At 41.0% G+C, this 25,674-nt stretch overlaps 2 protein-coding genes across 5 annotated transcripts in view; one reads left to right on the top strand and one right to left on the bottom strand.

The window, feature by feature from the left end:
- Window positions 1-25,674, bottom strand: part of nbeaa (neurobeachin a) — a 166,142-nt gene that overhangs the window by 19,772 nt on the left and 120,696 nt on the right. Inside the window, exons 18-35 of one of the 4 annotated variants that reach the window (XM_060895649.1) lie at window positions 25,424-25,532; window positions 24,495-24,576; window positions 22,248-22,371; window positions 21,634-21,826; window positions 19,603-20,559; window positions 18,978-19,195; window positions 17,472-17,625; window positions 16,973-16,996; window positions 16,465-16,539; window positions 14,697-14,877; window positions 13,378-13,502; window positions 13,024-13,131; window positions 12,321-12,489; window positions 9,403-9,859; window positions 8,043-8,197; window positions 7,034-7,160; window positions 5,882-6,001; window positions 2,682-2,809 (exon numbers count right to left, since the gene is read on the bottom strand). In XM_060895649.1, coding sequence (XP_060751632.1) covers window positions 2,682-2,809; window positions 5,882-6,001; window positions 7,034-7,160; window positions 8,043-8,197; window positions 9,403-9,859; window positions 12,321-12,489; window positions 13,024-13,131; window positions 13,378-13,502; window positions 14,697-14,877; window positions 16,465-16,539; window positions 16,973-16,996; window positions 17,472-17,625; window positions 18,978-19,195; window positions 19,603-20,559; window positions 21,634-21,826; window positions 22,248-22,371; window positions 24,495-24,576; window positions 25,424-25,532 — 3,506 coding nt within the window. Of the gene's footprint in view, window positions 1-2,675; window positions 2,810-5,881; window positions 6,002-7,033; window positions 7,161-8,042; window positions 8,198-9,402; window positions 9,860-12,320; window positions 12,490-13,023; window positions 13,132-13,377; window positions 13,503-14,696; window positions 14,878-16,464; window positions 16,543-16,972; window positions 16,997-17,471; window positions 17,626-18,977; window positions 19,196-19,602; window positions 20,560-21,633; window positions 21,827-22,247; window positions 22,372-24,494; window positions 24,577-25,423; window positions 25,533-25,674 lie in introns of all 4 variants that reach the window. The other 3 variants (XM_060895650.1, XM_060895651.1, XM_060895652.1) reach the window with 3 other exon arrangements.
- On the top strand, window positions 22,568-24,297 carry LOC132863649 (dentin sialophosphoprotein-like; the record flags this gene model as incomplete). The annotated part of the gene is made up of 2 exons (XM_060896573.1): window positions 22,568-22,572; window positions 23,055-24,297. Coding segments are annotated over exons 1-2 (1,248 nt in total), but the record flags the coding sequence as incomplete, so codon positions are not given.

Below are 25,674 nucleotides of genomic sequence, written 5' to 3' on the forward strand. Positions count from 1 at the left end.
TGGACACCGGAAGTAAGGGATGCCGTCAAGCTGAAGAAGGAGTCCTATCGAGCCTGGTTGGCTCGGGGGACTCCGGAGGCAGCTGATAGGTACCGGAGGGCCAAGCGAGCTTCAGCCCGGGTGGTTGCAGAGGCAAAAACTCGGGTCTGGGAAGAGTTCGGTGAGGCCATGGAGAAGGACTATAGGTTGGCCTCGAAGAAATTCTGGCAAACCGTCCGGCGCCTCAGGAAGGGGAAGCAGTGCCCTGCTCACACTGTTTACAGTGAGAGTGGGAATCTGCTGACTTCCACTGGGGACATTCTCGGACGGTGGAAGGAGTACTTCGAGGATCTCCTCAACCCCACCGACATGTCTTCCACTGAGGAAGCAGAGGCAGAGGGCTCAGTTGAGGACTCATCGATCCCCCAAGCTGAGGTCACTGAGGTGGTTGAGAAGCTCCTCAGTGGCAAGGCACCGGGGGTGGATGAGATCCGCCCTGAGTACCTCAAGTCTCTGGATGTTGTGGGGCTGTCTTGGTTGACACGCCTCTGCAACATCGCGTGGCGGCTGGGGACAGTGCCTCTGGACTGGCAGACTGGGGTGGTGGTCCCTCTGTTTAAGAAGGGGGACCGGAGGGTGTGTTCCAACTACAGGGGGATCACACTCCTCAGCCTCCCCGGAAAAGTCTATGCCAGGGTACTGGAGTGTACTGGAGAGGAGAATTCGGCCGATAGTCGAACCTCGGATTCAGGAGGAACAATGTGGGTTTCGTCCCGGTCGTGGAACACTGGACCATCTCTATACCCTCACCAGGTTGCTGGAGGGTTCATGGGAGTTTGCCCAACCAGTCCACATGTGCTTTGTGGATCTGGAGAAGGCATTCGACTGTGTCCCTCGTGGTGATCTGTGGGGGGTGCTCTGGGAGTATGGGGTCCGGGGCCCTCTGCTAAGGGCTGTTCGGTCCCTATATGACCGGAGCAGGAGTTTGGTTCGCATTGCCGGCAGTAAGTCAGACTTGTTCCCGGTGCATGTTGGACTCCGGCAGGGCTGCCCTTTGTCACCGGTCCTGTTCATTATTTATATGGACAGGATTTCTAGGCGCAGTCAGGGGCCGGAGGGAGTCCGGTTTGGGGACCACGGGATTTCGTCTCTGCTTTTTGCAGATGATGTTGTCCTGTTGGCTTCTTCAAATCAGGACCTTCAGCGTGCACTGGGACGGTTTGCAGCCGAGTGTGAAGTGGCAGGGATGAGAATCAGCACCTCCAAGTCCGAGGCCATGGTTCTCAGCCGGAAAAGGGTGGCTTGTCCCCTTCGGGTTGGTGGAAAGCTCCTGCCTCAAGTGGAGGAGTTTAAGTATCTTGGGGTCTTGTTCACGAGTGAGGGAAGGATGGAGCGGGAGATCGACAGGCGGATCGGTGTATCTTCTGCAGTGATGCGGTCGATATACCGGTCTGTTGTGGTGAAGAAAGAGCTGAGCCGCAAGGCGAAGCTCTCTATTTACCAGTCGATCTACGTTCCTACCCTTACCTATGGTCATGAGCTTTGGGTCATGACCGAAAGGACAAGATCCCGGATACAGGCGGCCGAAATGAGTTTCCTCCGCAGGGTGGCTGGGCGCTCCCTTAGAGATAGGGTGAGGAGCTCGGTCACTCGGGAGGAGCTCAGAGTAGAGCCGCTGCTCCTCCACATCGAGAGGAGTCAGCTGAGGTGGCTCGGGCATCTGTTCCGGATGCCTCCTGGACGCCTCCCTGGGGAGGTGTTCCGGGCATGTCCAACCGGGAGGAGGCCCCGGGGAAGACCTAGGACACGCTGGAGGGACTATGTCTCTCGGCTGGCCTGGGAACGCCTCGGTATTCCCCCGGAGGAGCTGGAGGAAGTGTCTGGGGAGAGGGAAGTCTGGGTGTCCCTGCTCAGACTGCTGCCCCCGCGACCCGGCCCCGGATAAGCGGTAGAAGATGGATGGATGGATGGATGGATGGATGGATATATATATTATATTATTATATATATAATTATATATTATATATCATATATTTGGGACATTTTTGGGACAAAGTTGGGTGTTGTTTGTTCATTATTATCTACTGATTTTTATATAGTTTTATATTGTGACAGAGTTCCAACAACATATACACTATAAACAACCACATAAGAAACATTCAGGACAGGATGAGAGCACACACACTGCAGCCTGAGAGGACTCTGATAATGAGGGAAAAGAGCCAAAAAGAGAGAAAGGAAGAAAAGGTAAATAGAAAAGAAAGCAGGAGGTGAGAATGTCAGGACACAGACACAGATTGTGACCAAGATGAAGGACAGTGGAAAACCAAAGATCTACATGTGTGGGATCTCCAGCTTCCTTGAGTTTCCTGTTAGAGCTGATCTAAAACTTGTGTGTATCTTCCACCATCTAGCGTATTTATTTACTCAAGAAAAGTAAAGCTGGTCTTAAAGCTCATGTTTGTCTTCTAGTCCTCCTTTCTAATTACAGACTCATCATTTTGGTATTTATTAATACAGTACTCTCTATCTGATACAGAGCACTATCCTGTATCTGCAACTCTCCTGACACCTCCTCATACCTTGTCCATGGGGTCGTGTGTATGAGGCAGCAGACATACACACACAGACAGCAGACAGTGAGGGACTCCACAGAGACACCAGCTAGAGAGGAAAAAGGAAGCACAATACAGCACCTGTACCTTCAATCAGCAACTCCTGCCCATGGCTACCGAGCAGGGTCCTGGACAGGAAGGGTGCAAAGTCCACAAAGATCTCCCTCAAGAGGGGGGCCACCTTCTCCAGCGCACGCTCTAACTTAGTGGTTATACTGTAGGAGAAACAGAGAGCAAAACAGACAGACAAGCAGTGATGATTTTACGGTGCACAGTTAGGAGAATTCAAGCATCCTGTAAAGCTCAGCCTTAAAATACAGACAGGCCCAAATGTCTGAGTCCACTCCATCGACCACTGTTTACATTTAAACCATTCTGTAGAACATTGGGTTTCATTCAAAGACTTTCATTCTTACAGTTCTTTCATTTTAAGATCTGGAGACCCAAAGATTTGAGACTCTATATATATATATGCATCCTTTTGCCAAAATGTTATAGAGACCCTAATAATTCCAAGATCTTAACTAACCAAGAACACAACATACGCATATGATTCAGCACTGTAATTGTGTTCCTCTGGCTATCAACCACACATTTTAATCCTGAGAACCGTCACAGTGTTTATACCACACCACTGTTGCATGTTTAGTTCAGAAGGTGTTCAAGCTGTTTATGGTTTTCCCCCCCAATTCTCTTATTTGAATAGGTTATTGTTTTTTATAGTAAAAACTTCCACAATGACGTGTAACAGTTTATTTGGTGGATTTGTCCAAGTCTTCAGTGCTTTCTAAGTTTTCTGACATAGGGGAGATTTTCAGAACAAAGGACGTTGTACAGTAGTTTCTTTAAGACTCCATGTTAGGCTTAGGTTATGGTTCAATTTGTGATATTTTCTAGTTATTATGGCATTTACTTCATAACTTGGGTAATAGCTGTATTGTAAATCAAGAAAAACTGGCATGGCAGGAAAATCAGCAGGGTTGAGCAGCATTGGCCTAACAGAGAATTTACTTGACAGCAACTGCTTTTGTTAAAGAGGACATTTAGATTGAGGGCATTTAGTTGTGGTTGATTCTTCAGACTTGTCTTATTCTTTATTATTCCATTGCATATAAGAAAGCAAAACAGCATTTGGGAGTGGACCCAGAGTTTTGGATGCTACTGTATGGTTTATGAACTACAACAAACACCGTTTGTTACTGTTTGGTTAGAATGAGAGTTAGTGAGTCGGTGTAGTGTTAATGCTGCTTATAAATACAAGACTTGGGTTTTTTTTTTTTGTTTGTTTTTTTTTTACCAAGAAGAGGCAAAGGTTTCACACGCAAATATGAGTTTTATTGAAATACCTTCTCTGTGCAGGAAGTATCCTAATCGGTTTATTTAAATGGGCAGGTAATTTCTGCACAGAATATATTTCAATAACTATACTCGAACAGTGCCCACACCCCTATGAGCTTGGCTATGCTAAGGCTAAAGCTACAGCACCTGGACACACACAACACTAGGTTCAGGAGCTTGAGGGGCTGAAGGAAAGGGTCAGTAGCATCAAGGGTATTGAGCATTCCTACTGAGCACATTATTGGTCATTGCTGTAAAGCAGGAAGCAATACAGGAAGTGAATAAAAGACATAATCCAGTCCCACTTTTGAGTTAAACAAACATCTAGTTAGTATGGAAAGCCTATGTGTGTAACGAAACAAACAAGCAAATAAAATCTTTTTTTTTCTACTTCAGGTGTGCACAGTTCCAGTCCTGGAGGGTCAAGTGATTACCTTAGACAAACACAGGCATTCACTTAACCACCGCTCCATTACCAGATTCAATCACCATATTGTGTTGGACTGGAGTTGTGCACACCTGCACTCTACATGAACATGTTCTCCAGAGCTGAGAGGAACTGGTTGAGTGCTGGATGTACAGTTGTTTTGGACTGGACTGTAGAGTGGAACTGAGTCAGAGATGAGAGAAGCAGGGCAGTACAGTGAAGCACTGCACCGTCAGCATCCACCTCCCTGACACACAAGAGCATCAGGACAGAGAAAGTGCAGAGCAGAAGGAAGTGGTGCGAGAGTATACAGTAGTGTGCAGCAATTACCAAGAACTGTTGTTATTTTTACCAAATATTTTAAATATAAAACAAAAATTGGACTTGGATGTAAAAAGATGCTGCATGTCACAGACACCAGCACTCACTGATTCAGTAGCAGATATTGTGATAATTCTTATATCTCAAGTAATATATTATTACCATTTTAACTTTAACTCAAATTAATTCCTCTCCCAATAGAAATACTAGTTTTATGAACATACAGCATCCTACATCAATATTCCCTCTCTTCATAATTTTCTACATTTTGTAATGCTACAACCTAAAATAAACTTAAAAATGCATTCAGATGCATATGTTCAGTTAATGGACGCATCAAAAAGACTCTCAGCCGAATTTTTGTAAAATTAATAAACCAAATAATTTCGCAATGAAAAAACATTTTGGGAGATACTTTGTTAACATCTCTCTCAAAAATCTCAATTAAATAAATTTCAACAATTTAAATGATGGTAAGGTTCAAGGGGGGGCTGAATATTTATGCAAGGCTCTGTAGATATGTAAGAGAACTCTGAAGATTTTTCTCAGCTCACAGAGAGTGACTTGTCTCTTGTACAGTTTTCTGTCCACAAGCTTCAGCGGTAACTGAATGGATCTTGACGTTTCTGTGTACACACTTGGGCTCAGTGGGAAAACAAATGGAAACATTTTAAACACTGCAAAAAGAACAAAAAAGTTCATTCCATCTTACAGGATTAAATTTAAGCAGTTAGACGTGAGCTTCAGTAAAACGTCATCAAACACCATCTCATTTTAAACCTAAATACTTCTAAGCAGTGTTTAGTGATGCAATGCACCAGAGTCTCAAGCAGATGCTTCAAGTCTGGCATGCGTCAAGAGCAACAATGATCTGGTTAATTACTGCTGTAACACAGAGGATCCATTTCTATTGTTTGTATTTTGTGGAATAAAACTGTACCTGTACAAGAGCTTTACTGCGAACACTGAAGGATTCTAATAAGTAATAAAAGAAACCTAATTTGAATCTTTTTCTATCGTATTATCAAATTAATATGCAGTCTGCAATTTAGAATCATCTACAATCTTAAACAGTTCTGGGTATTGAAGCTTTGAGTTCACTGTATGAGAGAGAGAATAAGAGAGAAGGAGGATAAGAGAATGAAAAAATGAGAAGGAAAGTGGAAGCTGTTAGGTTGGGTTGTTGTCGATGCTTCCTTGCCTAAGAAACTGTCCCTCATCTCTGGGGGCTGTGTGGAATCCTGCCAGTGAGCTAAAGGATTTGAGCTCTGCAGGGGTCAAGCCACTTCGCAGTGGACATGGGTCCACCTCACAAAAGGCACTGCAATACAAACGGGCACAAACACACAGCAATTACAGGCACTATATATTTGTTAGACACTATGTATTAAAACGGGGGTAATGAGCTCTGCTTGCTTTTTCTCAGTCAGTAAAGGGTTAATCAGACAGGACGATTCAGACTTCTACCTTATGTAGGGTTGCACATCATTAGACAAGACAAAATATATGCTCATAATAAATGAATAAATTAAAGGCTAGGAGAGGATACTTTATGCTAGAAGATAAACACACAACATGCATGACAGTTTCTTACCAACATTAACAGAATCTCTGTCTATATGTCTGTCTATCTTTACAAACATCTATCTATCTATCTATCTATCTATCTATCTATCTATCTATCTATCTATACAAACATCTATCTATCTATCTATCTATCTATCTATCTATCTATCTATCTATCTATCCAAACATCTGTCTGTCTGACTGTCTGTCTGTCTGACTGTCTGTCTGACTGTCCGTCCGTCTGTCTATCTATCTATCCGTCTGTCCTTCTATCTATCTATCCGTCTGTCCTTCTATCTATCTATCTATCTATCTATCTATCTATCTATCTATCTATCTATCTATCTATCTGACACACACACAGACACAAAAGTTGTGGAGGTGCAGTTAAGTCCGCCACCTAGTGGAGGATAGAACAAACTGCTAGACTTTGCAGAAAATCTCAACACGCCCACAATGTCTGACAGCTTTTTGTCTTTCAAACACACACAACAAAAGCATCAGACTTTCTTTCATCAGAATGTGCCTGCATAAAGAGGCGGACATGAAGCGTGAATCAGAAACAGACAAAAGGTTTGAGATATGGATCCAAAAAGAGCAACAGCAGAAGATAAAGCCAGCAGAACAGACAGGTCAAGCAGAGGGAACGTGTGTGTGTGTGGTGTGGTGAGAAAGAGAGTGACTCAAATGTGCAGAAAACAGGAAAGCAAGAAAAGGTAAAGACGTGTTAAAGCAAGAAGAGGATGGAGAGGAGTGGAGTTGTGCAGAGATGAACAGGGAGGCGTACCTCATGTTCTCCACTGTGTCCTCGGGCATGGGCGCTACAGTCTGCACAGCAGGCAGGTTTTTACTGGTGGCACCATTCACAAAACTGGAGGATGAGGCAGAGGAAGATGAGGCAGAGTCTGTAGCACCTGCAGGACACACTGGATTAGTCTAATACTGACACATGGCTATAGCATCATCATCACAATCCTCACCATTCAAACAGTACCTACATGATGCTAACATCTCTAGTCGTGTAGCACATATTACTACAACCTTCACACCTTGAGGCTCAGGATATTCTGAAAAGACCTAAAATATTACATTCATTTATACCAAAACACCCCAAGAGTATTTAATACCTTATTTTGAGTTCTCTACAGCTCTTATTGTACATTAGTACCTTAGACATTTAACTGCATTATATACTTCCAAATGTAACCTGTATATTAAGCTGCATACTTCACTTACGGCCTGCTTTCTTTCAGTCAGTTTAAATAGACTTAGAACCAGGACTTGACGCCGCCTTATGCAGCATAATCGGCAGCAGAATTTCGGTGTTAGTATTGAAATATCTAGCTGACTTTTGTCTGCCACACACTACTCGGATTATACGTGTTTGCACTGTTACTATAACAACCACTGAGAAAATGCAGCAAGAAGCAAACAGTCTGATTGAGCAAATTGGAGCAAATTTGTTCAAGGGCCCAGTGATAATAGCTGGTGCTGGGATTTGAACTCGTATCATTGCTATACATGTAAGTGGAAATGAATAAAGAGACACTGAAAGAGATTTTAAAGCACTTCTGTAAGTCGTTCTGGATGTCGGTGTCTACCAAAGGCCATGAATGTAAATGTAAGGTTATTGGATATCTAGAGGCCAATAAAACTAAAATACCTGATACATTTTTAACTCTTATTAAAAAGAGTCCAAAAACAAAACACTACTAATAAAAGTTCTACTTGTGGCCTCCACAGTCTATCAGGCCCTAGGCCTCTGAGATCTTATGCTGTGTGTGTGTGTGTAGTACCTGTTGTATTGATCATGCTCTTAGGCGTGGCACTGGCCGCAGCAAAGATGTTAGGTGTGCTGCCAGAGGAGGGAATGGCACTGCTGGTGGGTGTGCCCACTGTGTTCACTGCCAGACTGCCAGGTGGAGGTTTCTTCACTGGTACGACAACGCTCCTGCGAGTCAACACATTTACACACGTTTCTCTATATGAGATCATTTGGATTGGGTTTACTGTCACCTGCTGACACAATCTGTCAGCCTGTCAGGAGGTATCTCAGATGGAAAAATAAAGAATCAACAAATCTCCTTTTCCTAGAAAACAATGTTAGGACTTAGCTTTGAAACTGAACAGCAGTTTGTTTGTCAATCACAAAGTGTAGCTAGAAAAAAAAAAGATTAATATCAATAGCTATCCTTGTCCACTATACAGGTCAGCCTCCATCAGGAGGCTGTGCAACAGGACTAAAAACCAGATGAGGAAAATGGACCTTTCTGTAAATTATTAACTTTTCAATATCAATTATTCACATTTAAGGACCTCATAAAAGATGTACTGTATACTCTAGAACATTTTTTATTTATTATGTCTTCTTAATCATAGAGAAAAGAAGCAGATTAATGTTCTGAATCATCTACAGCCTACAAAAGGCCAAGTACATTGTACAGCAGTAGGTCACACTGGAAATCAATATACTGTGTGCTCTTAATCAGAAACAGCTATAAAATACATTTTTGAAATACAGGGAAATTGCTGCCATAAAGGAAGTGCTGACATCAGTCTGAAGTGGCAGAGTAACGTATTTAAAGCATGTATCGTGGTTAAGCCATATTTCAGGACAGCAAGTTAAGTCACATATTGATATTATGACAAAAGCAGAAACCTTTATTTTTGTCACATATACATTACGGCACAGTGAAATTCTTTACTTGCATATCCCAACTTTGGAGGTTGGGGTCAGAGCACAGGGTCAGCCATGGACCCAAGAAAGTTAAGGGCCTTGCTCAGGGGCCCAACAGTGGAATCTTACTCAAGCTGGGGCTCAAACCTTGACCCTCCATACAACAACCCACAGCCTTAACCGCTTGACGACCTTTGCCCCGAGGATACAGCTTTAGAAATAGATTTGTATTTGTGTTAGTTACCGTTTTTCTTAATTAAAACAAAATCACACTTGAAGCCAATGGGGCTAAAGCAAAAGGCATTCTGAACAGGTCTTTACCACCTACTGGGCCTCTGACCCGAGAGTACCCTCCATCTTTTCTTCATGTGTTTAGCCCGTATAAGGTATATACGGTAACCATGGTATAACATGGACATGGTTAGCAAACATGGCATAAGGCATAAATAAAAGACCTGATGCTGTTTGTGTTTCCTCACCTGTCGAACGAATGAAACTGCATGGGCAGCATGGCGGCTGCTTCTCTCTTCAGCGCCGGGTCAGGATGGTAAGGCTGCGGTTCAGGACCCGTCTCAGTGGCTTCCACTGGTGCTGCCACCAAGCTCTTGAGGATCTCCTTAACATTGATGCCCTTGTTGGCCTGGCTGATGCTGGATATAGAAGTGGCCGGCTTGAGTGTGTCAGCAGCGAGCGGAGACTCAAGCAGAGACTCATGTGACTTGCGTACTTCTGCTGAAAGTGTGCACAGGAGCTCACTCATGGCGTCTGGACCTCCACCCACACCCGACACTACAATTCCCAGGTCAGAGCCATTAAGGGTGCCACCAACTGGCTCGTCCCCAATGCCCGAGTCAGTGTGGGGCAGCGAGGACTCCAGGGGCAAATCCTCCAGTGGGCGCTCAATTCGGCTGCTGTCTGAGAACGAGGAGGGGTTTTCTGTACCAAAAAACACATGAAGTTAAAAGTATATCAATAAGTTAAAGAATTTTACAGCATAAAAACAGCCACTGTAAATGGGCATTTTATTTTTTTCATTTTTTATAAAAGATATATTTATTATATATTTATAATATATTATTCTTATACTATTCACACATCATTCTTTCTCCTGCTCTAACTTTCTTTTCATTAACACATCACATATACACGTATTCTGAATATATTGCATTCCTTTGAATTATTTACAAGATTCCGCATAATGCCTTGCACTTTTTTAAAAATCCTACCAAAATATTTTAGGACTATTTTAAATTCATAGATAAAACATAACGAAATGACATGACCGGTGCTAGCCATAACATTTGGTTCTAGATTACCATGCAATAAATTTGGCTTTCTTCAATTAGGATGTTTCTCTTTTAATAGGTTTCTCTACTGTGACTGCAAAGTAGTAGTACTCTTTGAGAAGAGAAGTACTCTTTAGTACAGTAGACTGGCTGCTAATTAATGTTGTTAGAATCCAATCTGTAAATTTAAACAAATATGTAAAGACTGAGAATATGTTTAATACAAACTTCTAATCAAAACCAAGAACTTCAATATACTTAATATACAGTGTAGAAAAATGTTGGTATGTGGAAGCCTAGTGTTTAAGGTGGTGGTCTACCAATTGGAAGATTGTGAGTTTGAACTCCAGGTCCACCAATCTACCACTGCTGGGCACCTGAGCAAGGCCCTTAACCCTTGATTGTTCAGTTGTATAAAAAAAGTTACTCTGGATAAGGGTGTCTTCTAAATGGCATAAATGAAGAAGAAGAAAGTCTTTATTATTGCAACACATTACAATACAGCACAGTGGAATACTTTTCTTCCGATATCCCAGATTTAAAGATTGGGGTCTGAGCAGGGACCCCTACAGAACCCCTGGAGCAGAGACGGTTAAGAGCCTTGCTCAAAGGCCCAAAAGTATGTATGGTCAAAGGTTTTCACTTTAACTTGATCACACCCACATGAGCATATTTAAACATCCAATTCCAGATAAACTTTAAACCCTGTTGCTGTTATAATAACATCCACTCTTCTAGGAAGCCTTTCCGCTAGATTTTAGAGTTAGCTGTAGGGATTTACTCATTCAGCTACAGCGCATAAGGTAATGATGTTGGGTGAGGAGCCTGTGCTCCAGTTTATCCCAAAGGTGTTCAGTGGACTTGAGCTCAGGGCTCTGCGCAGGACACTCAAGTTCTTCCACTCCAACCTTGCCTATACCTGGCTCTTTCTGTTCTACACCTAGGTGGTGAACCAAACCTCCTTTTGTTATCCAAGCAGTTGAGTCACTGGCTGTTTTTGGATGAAGTCTAAAGACCTACATTTAACTGATATACTTCAATTAGCACTCAAACCCGTGCTTTAAATGAAGGTTTCCATGAGTTTTCAGACTGATGGTAGTCTTTGTCCATGATGTATTCAGGATGTATTCATTGACAGAGACTTTAAAGCATTTCTGTAAGTGGCTCAGGATAAATGTTAAATGCCATAAATGTAAATGTGAATGCTCAGAAGCATCGGTATGCTGGATTGACAATTTTGAGCCACCTGCGTTTAGTGTAATTACAGTAATAATTTGAAGTCATCTTACATAGACGACTCACGTACACAGATGGGTGTGATGGTCAGGTCTTGACAAACTTTTGACCTTAGATTGTACATATGGTTATTAGATCTTTGTTTCTTCTCATTTGTATGCGATATATTGGTTAAAATGAGTGAACATTCTGGCAGCCTAGCAGCCAGTGAACTGCATATAGGTAATTTCTGGAATCTGTATAATAAAAGCCAGTTAAGCTCTCAGTTAACACAAGCCTGAATATAGCAGCGTATATCTTAGTGTTTATATACCTAAATTTCCCTTTGGGGATAAATAATGGATGATGAGTGAATGGAGAGCGAGGTTGAATGGAGGTAAAAATGGGATATTTTGTAGTTGACTGTTTCTGGACACAGACAAAAGTCTTTTGCATGTAAACACTGTCTGTGTTGGTCCTGTGCTACAACCTGCTTTGTTTAAATAGTGTTTATGAGCCACCAGAACTGCAGCTGTTCTTCAGTGACGAATGATTATTTGGATTTGTGTTTCCCTCATGCATCTAGCCTGCAGGCATGTGACTTTATACTCGGTGAGTGAGTGAGTGAGAAAAAGCAAGAAGAAAAAGACAGATAGAGAAAGAGGTGGAGTGACAGAAAGATAATAAATCAAGCCATCAAACTGAAGATTATAGCAAGCAGACAACAGAAAGAGATAATGCACTCATCCATCAAGAGTCAGAAGGTGTTAAGCACACAACACACACTGCAGACAAAGTTGCATACAGTATGCACACCTAATTAACAGTAACACATTCACTTTCCTATCTGAAGGACAGTGCAGTGGTCAGAAAGGAGGAAAATGGTTTAGTTTTACCTGTGCTAGTGGGGGAATTAATTTCTTGTCGTATGCTCCTTCCTGATAGGCTGCTGGACCTGCCAATCTCCCGCTGTGGCTCCAGGATGTCCCGGTATTTGGACACCATGAGGACAGAAATGAAGTAAACAACAGCCAGAGCCAGGAACTGAGCCTGCTTACTGTCATCCTACACACACACACACACGCAATTAAAAAAAATATATGTTACCATATATCACACCTATCTAAAGAAAGACACATTTTAAACACAAGGTTAAAGGCACGTGTCAGGAGTTTGTGCAGCAAACAAGCTAAACAAATTTAGGTATATTCACTCAATTTGTCTGCATTACATTAACATGCAATTACTAATTCATTGATGTCATAAACGGATAAATGTTGGTGGTCCTGAAGTGAAACAGAAATGCCTCCAAACAGACATCTTAGGGACAGCTCCCAGATTATCAGCCAATATAACATGAAATTGTTATGACTGAAAATCACAAGCCCAACCTTTAATACTCATATATTTAGAAATGGCTGTTATTCAGTGAACTGACATCTCACTATACACCCAATACACCCCCCCCAACGACACACACCCACAGCTTCTGTGATGCATAAATACAAGATCGAATCTATATAATGAATAGATACAGACATCAAACCCTGACATCCCTTCGCTCTAGCTGTCCATCAATCACACACACGAGTATCTTACCACATCTCTGAAGACGACAGCTCTCAGACGGTTGATGTCCACGTCCTGCAGCAATCTGTCAGGATCTTTGATAGGTGAGAGGTTACGAGGGACATTCGCTATGGCACTCTGTAGCCGAAAGACAACACGAGAGAACAGGAAGCCAACTGTTAAACTCTGTCTTACACAGACACACAAATTTTACACACACTCACAGTCTGAGCTCAATTTCAATAGAAGCCAACACGCATAACTGCACAAAATGATCAATTCTCAGAAGAAAGCACTTGAAAATGGCTGAAAATATTTGTTTTCCTTTTAGCCAAAAAGAGTAGACTGGATTCTTGATGTGTGTGTGTGTTTGTTGGTTGTCACCTTGCTGGTGGCAGCTGTACTCTGAAGGTTGTCTTGTGTCTTGCTGATAGGAAGTGACGACTTGTTGCCTCGCTCTCTCTGCCTTTGCCGACACTCCAGACAGTTCCTCACAGCAACACAGCACACTGAGGGACAGAGACATAAACAGCCAGATAGAGACAAACAAGCAGACAAACAGACAGTTAGATATGAGCAATAAGCTGTAGGCAATCATTCGTCTCTTTCAGTCAGGATTAAAAAGACAACACGTCCCACAGCTTGACTGCATTTAGGCATCTTTTTTTTATTCTAAGTGAGTTCTCAGAAATTCTCTTTGGTCCATATAAAAATATCAGATATGTGTGGTGTCCTGTAAAAATGCCTATATTTTCTGTACATACACCTTGAAATCACAGCTTTCCCTCAACTGAACGTTTCTTCTGGATGCAGTAAAATCAGGTTACAGCAAGTCAGGTTAAACACAAGGGTAAAAAGGGAGAATTTAAAGATTTCAATCAAATGAAAAGCAACATATAAACGTTTTTCATTTAAAACTCAAAACAAAATTGTGAAATGTGACTATAGAATTGTGAAACTTAAAATACCAAAGATCAGACTTTTCTCTTCCAATGTAGCCCTTGTTCAGATGAGATGAATTTAATCTATCGAGAAGTTTTGCACAAACTTGTGGAGTCTATTGCAGAGTTACTAAATAGTGAGAAATTCTGAAATCCATGCACATATTTTTAAGATTCTACATTTCACTTACGTAATTTTGATATTTTTTAAGCATTTACACAGAATACAGTCTCAATATATTTAGTAGATTTAGATTTATTTCATTTGGTCCAATATATAAAAATTAATTTAAATGGTCAGAAATCTAGACACTTGTGCTTCCACACTACACAAAGTGACACCAGAAAACTGGAACTGGGTCTTTTATAGTACCAAATGTTGCAGTTACATGTTTAGCTAATAACTATTAAAAGTAACTAATAATATTTCTGCACAAGGATAGCACCACTGTGTGAAGACGTGTAGCTGTTCATAGTGTGTCAGACACTGTACAACACCATACACTGATAAACAAAATAAAAAAAAAAACTAGTGTGATTTGTCCTTCAGGAAGACTTTTATCTTATTGTTATTGATGATTGAAATCAAATGAAAAGTGAAACTGTCAATTCCTTACTTTCTAACTGACCCAGCTACTTTAACATAATGGCAACACCACTGGAGCAAAATGATCTACAAGCTGAAGGTTTGCTGCTTCCTGTTTGTGTCACTTCTTTTTTTTTTAAAGCACAGTATAAAAACACTTCAGCAGCCACACACACCTAGGCGTAGGCACTGCCGCATTAGGCCTCCGGAGGACATGTTCTTTTCAGCCTCAATCTCACTGAAGTTGAGGGAGCTGGCGAACACCAGCACGTCCACCATGGCCATCAACCTGCTGAGGAACGTCACAGCCGTCTCAGACGACATGCCCTGAGTGGCCTCCACGTTTTCCAGCTCCGTCTGTCATGCACACACACCCACACACACACACCCACACACAGGTAAGTGGTTCTAAATATCACCACAGGTATATCGTCAATACAACCATGCAAACATCAATTGCTAATCAAATGAACATGTATGACAGAAACCAGCCAGACAGGCCAGCCATGTTCAGTGGTATGTATGCACACGCACGCACGCACGCACACAGTGGGGTGCCAGTGAGGTGGGCAGGTGGGTGAACAGGCTGGATAAAGCTTTGGACAGACATTACATTACAGAAAAATCACAGTGTGAAAGTGCTCTGAGTGAACAGGCAGTGCAGTGTGCTGGTATCTTATACATCATCACATTCAGCACTGTAACAACTCTAACAGCTTTACTATACTGGGTTTTTAAGAGGTTTCTCAGTATTAAAGTACTCAGAGCAGTATTCTAAAAATGCTAAAATGTTAAGAAAATGCCATGGAGTATCTATTTGCACAAGTAACCCACACTAGCAAGTACTTAGTCACATTAAGCTAAGCTAAGCTAGCTAAATAAACAAAGCTTATGTCAGCTAACGCTGCCTTCAAGTCCTGCCAGAAAAAATCCTAATAATGAGATTAGGTAAATCTATCAAAATGCTATCACTTTTTCATAATGATTAGCAGGAAACACTGATGTTTCCACAAGAGCCAGGTTTGCAACAAAATGGCAGCCACTAAAATATGAATGTTTTCTCATGTTCAATGTGATTTGAATAATTCACACATGTAGACAGACTTTATTATAAAAAAAAAAAAAATATTTCTGTTATTCATAAGTAACATAACTGTAGGCTAAATGCATTTTTATTACATTACTACATTATAAATTATATATATATATATATATATATATATATATATATATATATATATATATATATATATATATATACACACAGACTATATATATATATGTAATACAAAAGGAAAGGGAGGCAGCCATTTTGTTTCCCAGCAAAAATGATCAAATCTCATCAAATTCACTACAGAGATCTGAAAAAATAAGAAGGCGGCATAGGCAGTGAGTGTTACTAAAGTTAAATCACCAAGAAATGCTATTTAACAATAGTAGCTAGCCAACATTAGCTAAAGGTAGGCTATGTATGTAAATAATCCAATCTATAGCAAGCTAGCTAACACTGTATGCCAGCAGCCAAGGTTAAGGCAAACTAGCTAATATGAGGCTAACTACGATACTATGTACAAGAGTGGCCAAGGTCTCCAGCAAACCAGCTAACATTAGCTTAAACCTTTATCCAGGTTCCCTAGCATGCTAGCTAGCAGTAGGTTAACTGTGACATATTACTGTATATTAGTTATGAAGTGAAGTTTGCTAGGAAAGTGTTTACATTTCAGTTTCTAATTGTGGGTAATTAGTCTCTCCCTGAATACAACAGTCTTTTACTTCATTAGAAACAAGCTTTTAAATAGTCATTTTTAAACACAACGTTCTTCTGAGAAACAGACATGAGGTTGCTGCTGAACAGAAAAAATAAATAGTTAATAGCTGAGTCTTAAGAGCAGTGCTGAATATGCAGTAGTGCATTGTGGGTGTTTTGCCACATGGCTCACCCACCTCTCCCCCTGAGGAGGAGCTCCCTGGCACAGGCTTCACTTCACTGCCATTAATCTGAGAGCAGAGTGTGTGCTTCTTCTTTATCAATCACCGTACACACACACACACACACACACACACACACACACACACACACACACACACACACACACACACACACCTCAGTAGACATGGACACTCTACCTGAGCACTTGATGCACTTATAATAATCTGATAGTATGTACTTGAAATGAGAAGCTGAAAATTATGGAGATGGAAAACAAGCCAAAAGCAGATGATGCTTTATATTGCACTGATTCTGCGGATTTAAAAATCACTATAATGTGTCACCCAACTGGTTTGTTCACAGCATTATTCACAAATATCACAGCAATTAGTAGAGAAAATGTAGTAAAAGTAATAACCTTAAAGAAGTTGAATGGTATGAAGTTAAAAATATAAATCGATAAATTTAAGTGGACAACAAATAGTGAACAAATCAGAAAAGCGTAACAAAATGGAAACTTACAGGGTTTGCACTAACCTTAGAACTCTGCACATGCAAAAGAGAAAAAGAAAGAAAAAAGACAAGAGAGAGAGAACGGATAAGATACAAAAACATAAAGGAACAAAATCTTTAAAAATTATTGTAAAACAAATTAGTTATTAGAAAACAAATTAGTAATAACTGGTAAAAAGTTAAACAGAGCAGTTTATATCCATACTACAGCTTACATTCACAAAGGGATGATCTGATATTTCTAACTTATTATGAATCACTAAAAATAGGAAAAAAAACACTGATATAGATGCAGTTCTGCGGCTGTCAGTGAGAAACCTGTCCAATAATAACAAGCAAAAACATTGTGTCCTCAACATGTAGATTACTACATATTCAGAGAAACACAGGACATAATATATATCACAGCCTCTCCATCTACAAGTGGTTCAATGGCACAAACCCATGATGGGACCTGTCCGTCTACAGAAGACAAGCGGCCTGTGGGTGGCGCTGTGGTAGCACTTACAGAAGGTGAAGTGGCAGCGGAGAGCAGAGGCAGGATCCCTCCACAGGCGATGATGATGTTATCAACCATCTGAGAAATGAGGTGGATGGTGTTGTGTACAAATATAATGTTCTCATTACTGTTCACAAAGTCCATGACGGATTTTGTCGAGTGGCTGCAAAAAAGAAACAATTAAAGATCAGTAGGGACAGAAAGTGAGACCATCAACAGTCATAAACCCTATAATACACAAGTCTGCATCACTGTCAAGATAAGCCATGAAATAGGCATGGAGTAAAACATTTATACCAACAAAGATCATTTTTATTTTTGCTAATATGAAACAATTTTTTTCTGCTCCTTTTAAAGTGACTCTAGAGAAATAAAATAAAAGTGTTTTTGATGTCCTCAGAATGAGTTAAAAATGAAATATATATTTACACTGAAGTATTCACCACCTCAGTATGAATTGTGCTTCAGAACTATCAGATGTTTCGGTTTTGTCTCTCTGAGCTTCTAAACTCTGTGATTTTTGGCATTTTCTTCCACTTCTCAATGCAATATATTCTGTAACGCTGCCAGTCAGAAGGACAATGTCGATGGACAGCAATTTTCAGGTCGTGACACAGAATTTTAATTAGATATAAGTCTAAGCTTTGTCTCAGCCATTCCACTGCACAAGGTTTCTTCTCTCCAAGTCACTCCGCTGTAGTGTTTGCTCTGTGCTTTGGCTCTTTGTCCTGTTGGAACTTATATCTTCACCCTAAATGCAGATATCTGGCTGACTGGAACAACTTCTTCTCAACAATTTGCTAATATTTGGCTCCATCTATGTTGCATGTTACAGCACCCAGCTTTCCAGTTCCTCCTGCTGAAATTCAGCCCCAGAGCTTGATGCTACCACCACCGTACCTGCTCACAGGAATGCACTTTCCTGAGTGTTGGCTGGAAGTTTCAAAGTTTCATCTGATCCCACTGATGATATTTTTGAGGCCAGAGTTCTACCATGTTTTTCTACTATAGATAATGGATTTTAAGTGGATTTGAAATAAACAGTTATAGCTAGTTTAATATATTTCATGTGAGTTTAAAAAATATAATAATAATAATTTTAATTAATTTAGACTGTTAATAATAAGGGTGTAAATATGTTCCAATTAAGTTGACTTTAAACTTTGTTTAATCATTAAGTAATTGTGATGATTGTGGAAGGGAAGGCAGAGTATATAATCTATCAAATACTAAATAATTGCCCATACTTGCATCCAACCACATCTATTATTCCCAGATGTAAATGTTATATCATGATTTAACCAAAAAATGTTACATCAAAAATGTCAGTGTTATGTTTAAAATCTATTTATTATGTATATACAACCCATACAAGGTGCGGATGTTTGCCCTTCACTGTACTGTATGTACAGCAGTATGAAAAATGCCTGTGGACTCTTGACATGATCATTAATATGTTCAGTGACTGAGGTGTTAACCAGAAAGGTAGATGAGAAACAGAGAGATGGCTCTCACCTCCTCCACACGTGTACATCTGTCTCGAGGGCAAACAGCAGGTCTGTGAGTAATCGCTGGTGCATGGGGGACCATTTGAACTCTGGGATACGGAACATGGTGGTGCGCGGTCCTGGGCTGAACTGCCGCCGCTGCTCCTCGGTCATGGGCATCCCTCTGAAACCGAGATCCACGCGAAGATCTCGCTCCATCTGACTGCCCGAGCGGCCGTGCAGGGCCTGCAGAAAAAGCACTCAATCTCATTCAGTGCTTTCTTTCACTTCAAGACATGCTCAATAAGTGAGATGTGTTTCAGTCCCATAAACAAACAAAAGCACTGAATTTTGTAGAACAAATATTTCTGTTCACAAATTCTAAACGTTGGCTAATTTGAAGTAACCTTATCAAGTAAGTTATCATACAGATACATGATGATGACCAAGTCAAGAGATTTGATACATTTTTAATAATAAAACAACATTTATACAAGTTATATAGTGTATTAACTAATACAGTATGTCTGTATTCATTTAACTACATTTAGTATGACATTATTTATTTTACATAATACGGGTTCTCTCTTTTTTTTTTACGTTTAACAAATTCACTTAAAGGATTAACTTCTTTCGTATGCCAGACATGTTACCTGTGTGGTGGCTGTTGTTTGGATCTTCTTCATCTCTTTGTCTTTGCCGTCATCCGACCTCTCTGTGTCCGACACGGTGCTGATGGCGTCTCCGCTCTTTACTGTTCCTGCCTCTCCTATGCCACTCTCACTGCCCTCTGCTAGCGTGCTGATGTCAGCCAACGAGCTCTGCAGCTTAAAGCTGTCATCGTCAGCCACCAGATCTGAGTCGCAGGATGTCATGTGGGCCAGCAGGCTGAGGTCATCGCTGGCACTTGAAACCGGTACAGAGGTAGGTACAGTGGGTGCAGAGGTGACCTGCTCTGGGCCGGACAGTGGCAGAGGCTCATGCGTGGCCAGAGAAGGAAGCAACTTCTCTTCACTTTTTGGAAAGAGGAAGCCATTGTTGCTGGGTGTAATGTCCTTCTCATCATCCAGCGTGATCAAGGGCCCTAGGTTAACGTCGTCTTCATTTGTACCCATCCTCATGACTGGTTCCTCCTCTTCCTTTGGAGCCAACCCTCCGTTGAGCTTGTGCACGCAGTAAGCAGCGTCCAGCAGGGAGTCCACCTCCACCAGTGGGCCGTTTTCCATTCCTCCACCTCCTCCACCCCCACCTCCTCCCAGAGCCTCTGGAGACAGGTCCAGATCATCCAGTTTCACCTCAGTGGCCTCCACTTTCTCAGCCTTGATGTCAACCAGAAGCTCATGTACATGGACTTGCCCCTTGGTGTCGGTAAGCAAGTTTTGTGGCTCGCTGCTCTCGGTGTACTCAACCTCGCTCTCGGGGGTGTGCGTCTGAGACGTGTCGTCTGTCTCGCGTGTCTCCAGGGCTCCGTTGACGGTGGCTGGCTGTGCTGACAGACCAGAGATGGTGCTCACAGAGCCCTTTTTACCTTTCTTCATGTTCTCCTCCTCCTGACGCTGATATTCCTCGTACATCTTAGCTAGATACTCTTTATGCGCTTCATACGTCACCTAGGTGGAAAATTAAACAAGCTTAGCTTTGTAGACTTGCACTTTCCTGAGACTCGAGTTCTCAGCTGAGTGCTCAGACACCTGTCGACTTATGGCAGTATAAAATCTGGTGCAGGGAAACCATAGAGAATACATAGAGCGGGTAAAATAAGTATTTTACATGTCAGAATAAGTTCAGAAATTAGGTTATGTGTAATAAAATGGAATGACATGATGCAAAACTATTGAACACATGCAAAAAGGCATGGAAAGCTAAGACACTAGCTGAAATCTATCAGTAATTAGAAAGCAATCCTGCCCCTTGTCAGTAGAAATTGATATCAGCTGGTTCAGCCCCAAGTAATGGGCTATTAAAAAGGTGATTCTTTGAAGGACAGAAAAGGACATCTGGTGAAAAGTTCACGTCAACAGCACCTTTAGAAATACATTTACTGTGAAAAATGGTGATATGTTCAATACTTATTTTGCCCGCTGTATATTGATCTAAAATACATCTAGATACATCTATATTTCTCAACTCAGTCTTTTCTACATAGCATTTACATGCCCAGTTACTATAGATGATTACATTGTCATGTTTTTTCTGAAAATTTCAAATCAGATACCTTATTTTCTCACTTGGACTTTCAATGTTTATTTGCTAACAAACCCTCAAATTTTTAGCATTCAGGGATAATATTACATTTGAGAGAAATCATTTGTAGTGAAATGTACAGTTATGTGAGTCTGTGGATAGATAACACACCTGAATCATTCTAATATAAGAGCTAAGACCCTCATGCCTGTCCTGTAAAAGCTCTTGTTTAACAGTCAGAATTTTGCATATTGAAAACTTTTACTGATTCAACAACCACACAAATTTCAGCTTTCAAATAAATAATATTAGCTTTTGACTGGTGAAAAGGTTTTTGGAAACTTGTAGACTATACTGTATTTCATATACTATACTGTGTGCTGGTGTAATATGATGAACTGATGTTGATGCTTAGATGACTGAAACTTATACACAATGGTTAAAAAAATAACCTGGCAGAACATAGAGAGATTGATAATAATTGCTAAAAGTATGCCAACCTTTGAGTGGGCAATGCTGAGAGTGTCCACCCACACACGCCAACCGCCCCATTCGTACTTGATGGCGTGGTACAGGAGGATGCGGAAAATGTTGTACACCATCTCGGTAATCTTCTGTTCCTCTGGGGTCTTGGGGTTAATGTAACCCAGGGAGAACATCCAGTCCTGCCACACTGAACACTGCAGCAAACACCTACAGCCATAATGACACACACACACACACACAGACCCTCCTGCTAAAAACGTTCTCTGTCTGTACAGCCGTTTTAAAAAAGCAGCAGTGATTCAAACATCTCAACACTTCCATTATCAAATGTTTGATTAGACCAGAACATCTGTTTTGCAGGAATTGTGCTGTTCGTGCTTATTTGTCCTGCCAGTTCTGCCACTGTGCGTTCTTGCTCCATCTGCTCGCTGCAGAATGCTGCTGCCCGAGGAAATGTGAAGACGCATTTAAGACACGCTGTTTGTTTTTCCGAGCAACGTTACTGTTAAACAGGGACTCGATATGTGATGTTTTTCTTACGTCAGGAATTGTTTTAATTAAAAACACCGCTTTTTTACTGAGCCAGTGAAGATCTGTGCACGTCTCAGATGTGTGTGGAAGTACGTACCGTCTGTTCTCTCTGCTGTTGCTGAAGAGCTTGATCATATCCGACAGGAAGAGGCGGCGCACCTCCATCAGCTCAGCGCTGGGCGTGGAGTTCTTCAGAAGAGTCGCCACCACCTTCAGAATCACTGATACACAACACACAAGAGGTGTCAAGACACAATGATACGATTTGGAATCAACCTGAAAAGCTGTAGAATGATTTCATTTCCTTGTTGGTTTTAAAAATTCCTATTCCAGAACAATTCCTGAACAATTACTACACAAATACTTCACTTTCATTTTCATTCAGCACAGAAACAACAGTAGAATTTTATTAATGCCATGCAGTTGTGTTCATCTCTAAGCTGATTTCAAACCGCACACTAGTTTATTTCTCTTAAAGCAATTAACTAGCTGTTGCCAGCAATTACATTGAATTATTTTTAACAAGTAATCTAAGAAAAGTGTGTCATACTTTTTTAACACAGCTATAAACAGTTGTTGTCTAGAAACCTCATTTCTAGAAGCTAATAAAACAAAAACAAATTTGCAGATTGGTAAGTTCCTCAAAAACTGAGAAAATGTAAAAGTCCTCTCTCCTGAAGGTTCTGCATGATCAGCAGACAGCAAAAAAAAAACAAAAAAACAACAACAATTTGAAGCTCCTTCTCAAACCTCTAAATAAATGTCTCCTAACAGCGAGGCATAATACTAATAATACATAATCGCACCAGTAGTAGTAACTGTAGTAGTAGTAACAGTAAGAGTGACAGTATTAGTAGTAAAAGATGTAGCAGTAGTAGTAATAGTTGTAACAGTATTGTAATAGTGACAGCAGCAGTAGTAATAGTGACAGTAGCAGTAGTAATAGTGACAGCAGCAGTAGTAATAGTGACAGTAGCAGTAGTAATAGTGACAGCAGCAGTAATAGTGACAGCAGCAGTAGTAATAGTGACAGCAGCAGTAATAGTGACAGCAGCAGTAGTAATAGTGACAGTAGCAGTAGTAATAGTGACAGCAGCAGTAGTAATAGTGACAGCAGCAGTAGTAATAGTGACAGCAGCAGTAGTAATAGTGACAGTAGCAGTAGTAATAGGGACAGCAGCAGTAGTAATAGTGACAGTAGCAGTAGTAATAGGGACAGCAGCAGTAGTAATAGTGACAGTAGTGGTAGTAATAGTGACAGCAGCAGTAGTAATAGTGACAGTAATAGTAGTAATAGTGACAGCAGCAGTAGTATTAGGGACAGCAGTAGTAGTAATAGTTGTAGCAGTAGTAGTAATAGTTGTAGCAGTAGTAGTGATAGTGACGGTGGCAGTAGTAATAGGGACAGCAGCAGTAGTAATAGTGACGGTGGCAGTAGTAATAGGGACAGCAGTAGTAGTAATAGGGACAGCAGCAGTAGTAATAGGGACAGCAGCAGTAGTAATAGTGACAGCAGCAGTAGTAATAGTGACAGCAGCAGTAGTAATAGGGACAGCAGTAGTAGTAATAGGGACAGCAGCAGTAGTAGTGATAGTGACAGTAGTAGTAATAGTGACAGCAGCAGTAGTATTAGGGACAGCTGTATTAGTAATAGTGACGGCATCAGTAGTATTAGGGACAGCAGTAGTAGTAATAGTGACAGTAGCAATAGTAATAGTTGTAGCAGTAGTAGTGATAGTGACAGTAGTAGTAGTAATAGTGACAGCAGTATTAGTAATAGTGACGGCAGCAGTAGTAATAGGGACAGCAGTAGTGGTAATAGTTGTAGCAGTAGTAATAGGGACAGCAGCAGTAGTAATAGTGACAGCAGCAGTAGTAATAGTGACAGCAGCAGTAGTAATAGGGACAGCAGTAGTAGTAATAGGGACAGCAGTAGTAGTAATAAGGACAGCAGTAGTAGTAATAAGGACAGCAGCAGTAGTAATAGGGACAGCAGTAGTAGTAATAGTGACAGCAGCAGTAGTAATAGTGACAGCAGCAGTAGTAATAGGGACAGCAGCAGTAGTAATAGGGACAGCAGAAGTAGTAATAAGGACAGCAGCAGTAGTAATATTGACAGCAGCAGTAGTAATAGTGACAGCAGCAGTAGTAATAGTGACAGCAGCAGTAGTAATAGTGACAGCAGCAGTAGTAATAGGGACAGCAGCAGTAGTAATAGGGACAGCAGAAGTAGTAATAAGGACAGCAGCAGTAGTAATAGTGACAGTAGTAGTAATAATAGGGACAGCAGTAGTAGAAATAGTGACAGAAATAGTAGCGGATCACCATTCATCATTACACTTACTGGGGTTTTGGATCTTGACAGTGGAGTCAGGCTCTGGGTGGGGTTTATGGACCACCTGAGTACACACCTGCTCCGTCAGAATCTACAACAACGGCAAGATTTTAATCACACACACAATGACTGAACACAATTCAGCATTTACTCTATAAAATAATCAGCAACCAGTTTATTAATCCAGCTACACCTGAACCTAGCTACACTCCTACACCAGCTCGTCAGCTTCATCGTCTACATCCAGCACTTTATTTTACATTTATATTTACATTTTCGGCATTTAGCAAACGCCATTATCCAGAGCGACATTATCTCATTTTTATAAAACTGATCAATTGAGGGTTAAGGGCCTTGCTCAGGGTCTGGGATAAAACTCACAACCTTCTGATTGGTAGCCCAACACCTTAACCAATAGGATATCACATGCTTACAACTTTATACAGTTGTGCTCAAAAGTTTGCATACCCTGAAATAAAACATACAGCAGGAAAAGGTGAAGGTTCTGGTGAGGCCAACAATATCACTGAGTCACTTTGGGGAGATCTCAAAGGTGTAGTTTGAGAAAATACAAACAAAATATTTACAGAAACTGGAGGCACATTGCCAAGAAAAATGGGCAGCTATACCACCTGAGAGAATTAAGGACCTCATGCACAATGATTACATAAGACTGCATGTCTTTTGAGCACAACTGTAGGTGTACATGTTGGGTTTTCAGCTAGAGCCCTGCTGCAGCTACAGTCAGCTCTGAATGCAGAGCAGTGTGTAAAAGAGAACAGAAGTGATTAGATATTAATTAATATGTGGTATAGTGTTCAGAAACGGACACTGATGAAGGCTGGATGATTATTAAGGACAGAGAAGTAATTACAATAATTTGTCAAATACAATAATTTGTCAGAGAAGTTTAAATGCTGCATAAACTTAAAGCCTACCTCATACAGTGTGTTGTAGGTTGTTACTGTCACAGTGTTGGTGTGCATCATTAATCTCTCTCCCAGCAGTGTGAAGAGGCTGTGTGTATGCATGATCTCCACTTTCCTCCTGTAATAACACACACACAATTTGTAAGTGACACAAACGTCTCCGACAACAACGCCACGACACACTTCTCTTTGGTGCATGAAAATGTGCAGCAATTCCTGTGAAAGTAAAGTAACCTGTGTGTGTATGAGTTTTACAGTAG

The sequence above is a fragment of the Tachysurus vachellii genome, chromosome 20 (assembly GCF_030014155.1).
Source record: "Tachysurus vachellii isolate PV-2020 chromosome 20, HZAU_Pvac_v1, whole genome shotgun sequence".
NCBI lineage: Eukaryota > Metazoa > Chordata > Actinopteri > Siluriformes > Bagridae > Tachysurus > Tachysurus vachellii.